Source organism: Trachymyrmex septentrionalis, unplaced genomic scaffold, assembly GCF_001594115.1.
Source record: "Trachymyrmex septentrionalis isolate Tsep2-gDNA-1 unplaced genomic scaffold, Tsep1.0 scaffold2, whole genome shotgun sequence".
NCBI lineage: Eukaryota > Metazoa > Arthropoda > Insecta > Hymenoptera > Formicidae > Trachymyrmex > Trachymyrmex septentrionalis.
Window position 1 is genome coordinate 1037007 of NW_017305179.1, and position 7396 is coordinate 1044402.

General features: G+C 28.5%; 1 protein-coding gene and 1 pseudogene across 1 annotated transcript in view; one reads left to right on the plus strand and one right to left on the minus strand.

The window, feature by feature from the left end:
• LOC108747370 overlaps nt 1-1960 on the plus strand; it is a 4805-nt pseudogene extending 2845 nt beyond the window's left edge.
• A 620-nt stretch (nt 1961-2580) lies between these two features.
• LOC108747320 (aldehyde dehydrogenase, mitochondrial) overlaps nt 2581-7396 on the minus strand; it is a 6254-nt gene continuing 1438 nt past the window's right edge. Inside the window, exons 2-8 of the mRNA XM_018484708.1 lie at nt 5174-5419; nt 4092-4338; nt 3623-3957; nt 3393-3530; nt 3113-3277; nt 2881-3038; nt 2581-2801 (exon numbers count right to left, since the gene is read on the minus strand). Of these exons, the coding sequence (XP_018340210.1) occupies nt 2654-2801; nt 2881-3038; nt 3113-3277; nt 3393-3530; nt 3623-3957; nt 4092-4338; nt 5174-5419 (1437 nt within the window). The 3' untranslated portion in view covers nt 2581-2653. The remainder of the gene's footprint in view (nt 2802-2880; nt 3039-3112; nt 3278-3392; nt 3531-3622; nt 3958-4091; nt 4339-5173; nt 5420-7396) is intronic.

Sequence of the window (7396 nt, forward strand, 5' to 3'; positions counted from 1 at the left end):
ATATATATTTTTTTTTCTTACAGTAATCTTATACCTGAAAATTTAGTACATGCATGCATGTATCAGGTATGTTTAATTAGATAATATAATTTTTACATATTAGATTTTTACATATTATTTCTCTTTCAAAAGTCTCTTTCCTTATTACAGCATCTTGAAAATTTTAAAACTATAATATTTCTTTTATTACAGTATCAAACCATTTTAGAACAACCAACCAATGCATCAGGTACTGCAACACATATTAGATCATCATATATTTTCACTTTCTTGTTCTTCTCTTTTTTTTCAATTTTGTTAAATTGTTTGTAACTTGCAATCACGTCTTCGTCTATTTAATTATTTTAGATTTTTTTACAATATTATTAAAAAGAATTTGTCTTTGGGATGATACTTTTTGGAGCCGTAAATAATAAAAGAAGCTTTATAAGTTAATTTTATGTCAATTTTATACAGGTTTGTGAGTAGTGTAAGAATAAAATTAAATTTAAAATATTGCTTCAGCTATTTGCGAAAGTTCATACACAAAATAAAAATGTAAGCTAATTGTAATGTAATTACTTAAAAATTACGCATATTTTATGACAATATATTTTTAATTGATTACAGTACCAATAGAAGAATGGCCCATAACGAGTGAATATGTAGCAGGAACAAATGTCTTGGGTTTAGTATTTTATAGTCTCTTAATAGGTTTAGCAATTGGAAAAACAGGTGAAAAAGGAAAGCCATTGTCGGACTTTTTTACTTCCTTGGCTGATGTCACGATGAAAATTATGAGATGGGTAACACTGTACGTTGCTGCGCGTTAAAGTATGAAATTTCTTAATATACTCCAATAATATAATCTAATAATAAAAAATATGTAACATACAGAATATATTAGATTACACATGAATAATAACTTTTTTATTTAGGTTGGCACCAGTAGGTGTGACTTTCCTTATCGCTGGTCGAATGCTAGAAATAGACGATTTTAGCGATATAATAAGCCATCTTGGATTTTATATCTTAACGGTGTTTATTGGACTAATACTGCAGGGTTTTATGATCCTACCGTTCCTTCATTGGATCATTACGCGTAGATCACCGTATAAAATTATATCCAAGCTTGGCCCATCTTTTGCAGCAGCCATTGGAACATCATCAAGGTATAAAAAAAAATTGACATACAAATAAGACAAAATTATGCGTTCTAATTAAATATATAATTTATTATCGCCACGGTTCCCTACACAATAAAATGTTTAGCAGACCTCGGCATAAATCCCAAAGTAACAAATTAAATTATACCGATTGGAGCAGCAATAAATATGGATGGAATAGCGCTGTATGAAACTATTGGGGCAATATTTATTATACAATTACGTGGACTGCAATTTTCATTGTTGAAGATAATAATTATCAGGTCAGTGATTAAAATATTTTAATACATGACTGAACGCGATTAAATTGCGATGTCTTCTTTTTTGGAAAAATATTCTGTATAATGTGAAACAATATGAACTAAATCTTTTAATTCTTTACGTAACTTTAATATTTTTATAGTATTACATGTACGGTATCCTGCGTGGGCGCTGCCGGTATACCCAGTGGTGGTTATATGATGTTAATAATGGTGTTAAATTCTATAGGAGTACCCATTGAAGATGTTTCACTGATTATCGCTGTCGACTGGTTCATGTGAGTACGATATCATTCATGTTTAAGTTGAAAAGTAATAAATTTACAAATATATTCCGTATGAACTTCATATGAATATATTTTGTGTTTACTATGTAGTAAAAAAGAAAATATATTTATTTTGCAGCGATCGTTTCAGAACGACAATCAACATTATAGGTGATGCGCTTGGTGCAAGTATCATATCTCGTTTTTGCAAGAAATATCTGAAAGAGGATTTGGAAGACGATATACATCCACTAAAACAAACGTCTGCAATAAAATGCCATATCCATGAACATTCCAATACCAAAAATTAAAATTAAAAAAGAAAGTTTAAATTTAATATTTTATTATTCTAAACTAAAAAAAGTAAAAAAAATGTAAGTCTTAATTTTAAAAATATTCAACTTATACTTATTCGACAAAACGACCATAATTTATAGCAAGTGTGACAAACTTTGCATTGTAATAATTTAATTTGTTGAATTAAAGTTTCTTTAATGTAACGCGTTCATTGTGCTTAAGTAAATAGAAATGAGATAGAAAAATGAAAGATTGAAAATTGTTGTAATATATTTTATTGAAAAATATTTATATATATTTTTATAATTAAGAAAAAATGAAAGATTGAAAATTTTATAATATATTTTATCAAAAAATATTTATATATATTTTCACAATTAAGAATTCAAATATTCATTATGCGATAATTTCTTTGTAACCTCACTATCATGTTGCAGCTTACAAATATCGCTTTATATGTGTTCATAATTTATAATATACAAATTGTGTTCATGCTCTATACATAATTTTGTATAAGATAAATTTAAAAAATTTTAACAATAAATCATAAAACAATAAAATCTACAATAAATTTTAGATTTATGTAAAAATTATTTATACAACACACTTGCTTTTTTTTCAGTATATGCTTGTAAAAAAAATAAATGCTTATAAAATGGTTCTTTAATAAAAATTTGACGACCGTTTATGAATTTTTCTGGTCAAGTTGAACAATTACACTTTTTACTTCCGTGTATGCCTCAAGACCATATTCTCCAAGTTCTCTGCCATGTCCTGACATTTTGAAGCCACCAAACGGCACTTGAGGAATTATCGCATTATATGTGTTAATCCTGCATAAAAATTAATAACGAGATTAATTCATATCTTTTTTTAGGGCTTCATTCTTTATAATATTTCCAAATAACTTACCACACAGTACCAGCACGAAGACCTTGGACTATATAATTCGCCTTATTAAGATCATTCGTTAAAACTGCAGCAGCTAATCCATAATCGGTATTATTAGCGCGTTCAATAACTTCTTCTAAATCGTGGAACTTTAGGATTTGCTGAACTGGACCAAATATCTATCAAAAGAATGTAGATTTTATTTAAATTCCAATATATTACATTACGTCTTACAAACAATTTTAATGCTTACTTCTTCTTTGGCTATAGTCATATCGTCTTTAACATTTGCAAATACCGTTGGAGTAACAAAGTAGCCTCTATCGCCAATACGTTCGCCACCAGTTACCAAGTTAGCGCCTTGATCTTTACCAGATTGTATCATACTCATAATTTTATTTAGCTGATCCTCATCAATCTTAAAAAACAATATAAATAACATAATAATGTCGTTATATTATTGATTATAAGATTAATAATATGATATTAATTATATCGATTGATTGGCATTTAATCTGTAAATTCAAGTAAACCTGTGGCCCTTGCTCTATTTTCAAGTCAAATGGATCTCCCACGGTCTTAGATTTAGCTCGAAGTGCACTTTTTTCAACGAATTCGTCATAAATATTCGATTGAACAAAGGTTCTTGATCCTGCACAACAGCATTGACCCTGGCAAAAATTTAATTTAAAAATAAGCGACATACGAATCAAAGAAAGAATAAAGAAGAGATGCCTATGCGTAAATGATCAAAGTAAATTACCATATTAAAGAATAATCCAAAATGCGCTGTTTCCACGGCTTTATCTACATTGACATCTTTAAGAATGATATTAGGGGATTTCCCACCTAATTCCAGCGTAGTTCTCTTTAAATTACTTGCAGCAGCGTTTTGTTTTATTAATTGGCCGACCTCGGTAGAACCCGTAAATGCAATTTTGTCGACTCTATTATGAGTAACTAACGCTGCACCGGTTTTACCATAACCGGGAACAACGTTGACCACTCCACTGGGAAATCCAGCTTCTTTAGTCAGTTGAGCCATATAAAGAGCCGTTAATGGTGTCTGTTCAGCAGTTTTTAGAACAACAACGTTTCCTAAGGAATAAAATAATGATTCTCACTTTATATGCTGTAGAATTTATGACTCCAAAGATTTCATTTTAATTACAGTAAAATAAAAGAGGCAACGTTGTATAATAAAATACAATATATGATTTGTGCATAGTTACCTGTAGCTAAAGCTGGTCCTAATTTCCACGCCGCCATTAAAATGGGAAAATTCCACGGAATAATTTGACCACATACTCCTACTGGTTCGTGTCTGGTATAGGCAAATACTTTTCCATCGGCTGGGATTACTTTCCCATGATTCTTATCAGCCCATCCTGCATAATATCTCAATACAGCAATGCTCATAGGCACGTCCACATTATACGCATACGAATAAGGTTTGCCGTTGTCTAAAGTTTCTAAGGACTGAAATATAAGAAAGGATAAATTAGCTCGTTTGTAAAAAAATTTAGATGATTATCCGAATATTCCATTAAATTTTATTCAATCCAAGCCCTGGTGGAAAAAAAATTTCACTGAAATTTCACGTTTTGAACACTTTTCAGCAAAATTTTGGCATTTAAAAAAATTTTAGTTTAATTTCAGCGATTTTTAACTGAAAAATTCATTTTCAGCAAAATTTCAGAAAAATTTCAGTTCAACTTCAGAGAAATTTCAGTGATTTTTCAATATGTTAGCTGAAAAATTCACTTTCAGTGAAATTTCAGCAAATTTTCAGCAATTTCGTTGAAATGTTCTAAAATCTAAAACGTAAAATAATTTCAGCGAAATTTTTTCATCAGGAAATAGCTTTAAAAAGTTCCATATTAATTTATTCTAAAGGTGAATTTTTTTTTTTTTTTAAATAAATAAGTAAAATTCGATAAAAAGATACGTGCTACTTAAATATTTATTAAATTTTTTAATGAGGAAAACAATTATGAAAATACCGCGTAAAGAACTACTACGTTCGCAGTATAAGAAAAAACACTTTAATTTCTAACACACAATTACGAGAAATAATTGACTAAATAACATAACTATATTTTTTACGTATAAATTATTATTAGTTGCTGTTAATGTTAGTTCGTTTAAAAAAAAAGTTCGCAAAATATCTAACAATTATCTCTTCGCATCAATTTAAAAAAAAAACCGATATCGTAAAAATATTACTCTTAATTTGAGGCTTTCAAGGATTATCTATCATTTCTATCGATAATTCTAATTCTTGCATATATCAAGTATCGATGTTGCGTATTACCGCAATATATTTCTGATCGCGTTCGATCAAATCTGCCAATCTGTTCAAGAGAACCCCCCGTTGAGAAGCGTCCATCGTTCTCCATCGTGAATTTCTTTTGAAAGCCTTATTAGCAGCCTGTACCGCAAAATCAATGTCTGCGCTATCACCTTCTTGTACTTCAGCGATTATTTCGCCCGTGGCGGGGTTAACGGTGGGGAAGGTCTTCTGGCTCTTCGATTTGTGCCATTCATTGTCAATGAATATCTGAAACGAAATGAAATATACATTTATGCAACATATTACTCTTGTAGTGCGTTTCTTATCTGTAGCACTATGTACATAAAAAAAATACATAATACATGTAGTTCTGTTTTGTCGTTGATAAGAGAATGTCACATATATAACGAGATATGAAGCTTATAAAAATAAATTCTTTGTTTCTAACGTGTGTATTGCTTATAATTAACTCACACCAAGATTAGAGGATATTACAAATGATGTAACTCGGCATTATGTAATATTATGCAAATAGATATTATTAATCGGTTCTTAGTTATTACTATTTTTGTAAAAGTTAATTGAATATGCGCCAATAAATCAACATTCCAATCTTACATTTTTATATTATATAGAATAATAGTTCCTTATTACAATAAGATATAGAATGACATAGAGAAGTTTGACTTTTTAGTAAATTATTTTACTCATGTTGAATAAAAGAAAGTATTCGAATCTTGATCTTCGTATATATAATACGATATTTTGAATGAAATTAAACATTCTGCTTGTATAAATTATAGTAGTTGTTATCAGCAAATGCTAAAATCCCCATTAATCTCCAGATTTCGATCCCCGGAAAATATTACATTTCAGACTTCCGTTAAACAAAAATTCGATTAGATAATGCGATTGCTACTACCGTTGAAAATTAATATTACGAGCCTCTAACGAGATCTAAATGTAAAAATATATCATTACATACGTGCGTCTACTAAATCTTCAATTTTTTTTATTCCAGATGGAATAAAAAGCCAGAAATTAAATTATAAATGGTCTAAAGTTCAGATTTGATCGAGACAAATTTGAATGTCAGATTAAAAAATAAACAGAAAAAAATATTACTTTAAAGAGTCATTTATCAGCTTCGCTGCTATTCTATTCTTGTGCAATTTTTGTACAGCGATGAATGTAAAAATCCTTCTTTCTCCGTATATATTTTTGACATGAATAATCCATTCAGTGAGAAAAAACATTTCAGGTACCGACTCTTTTCTTGCAAAATAAAGGTCGTAAACATATGTGATCATAAAATCTTTTTATGTTCTTATTATAAACAAGTTTTTATTTACAAGTTTAGATTTTCTAAAATACCGTTTATCCAGATATGGTGAACACTAAGATCAGCCAAGTTCTTCAGATATCTTTTTTTTAACAACTAATTAAGAAAAGGATAATATAACTTTAGTTAATTCACGTGAATTCACGTTGTTGTAAAAACTCCCTAATAATACAGTTGTTTTTCTTACGCCTACAATTTACATAACTTCATTAACTACAATTTACATAGAATTCAAATTTGATTGAAGAATTATGTATATAAAAAACGTATACGTTAATTGTACTTATTAAAATACACTCGTCAAAATAAACGTGATAAATAAAATATAAATTTAATTAAAATATAAGAAATAGAAAAATATAGAAAATAGAAAATAAGTTTAATTAACCTAGCAACAGAAAAATATAGAAAGTAGAAAATTATACATTAAATTAAATTATAAATCAAACATATAAAATTGTGAATTAAATTAAATAGAACAAGGAGTTACAAATTATAAATTAAATAGAAATTAAGTGAAATCTGATGCGAATTATATTATTTCAAGTGGGCTTTAATCTTCAGTTGTTAATATTACAACATAGCAATAGATCAGCAGTTTACAAATAGTCGAGCCTTATCATATTTGTGATAATACGTTTAGTAGGTGCGTAGTAATCTTGAAAGGACAAAAAAGACCACAACAATTCACCCAATTAATCAATACAGGCGAAGAAAGAATTGATCAATGTTATATATGTATATAACTGTCGGAGATCTCGGAATAATTTCTAATATTGTAAATACAAGGCTTAAAAAAGAACAATAATCTTTATCTTTTGAGGAAATTAAAGATAACTTTAATCAATTTCCGATTAACTTAATCAGCAATTAAGTCAATTTAAAAAAAAATTCTTTATATA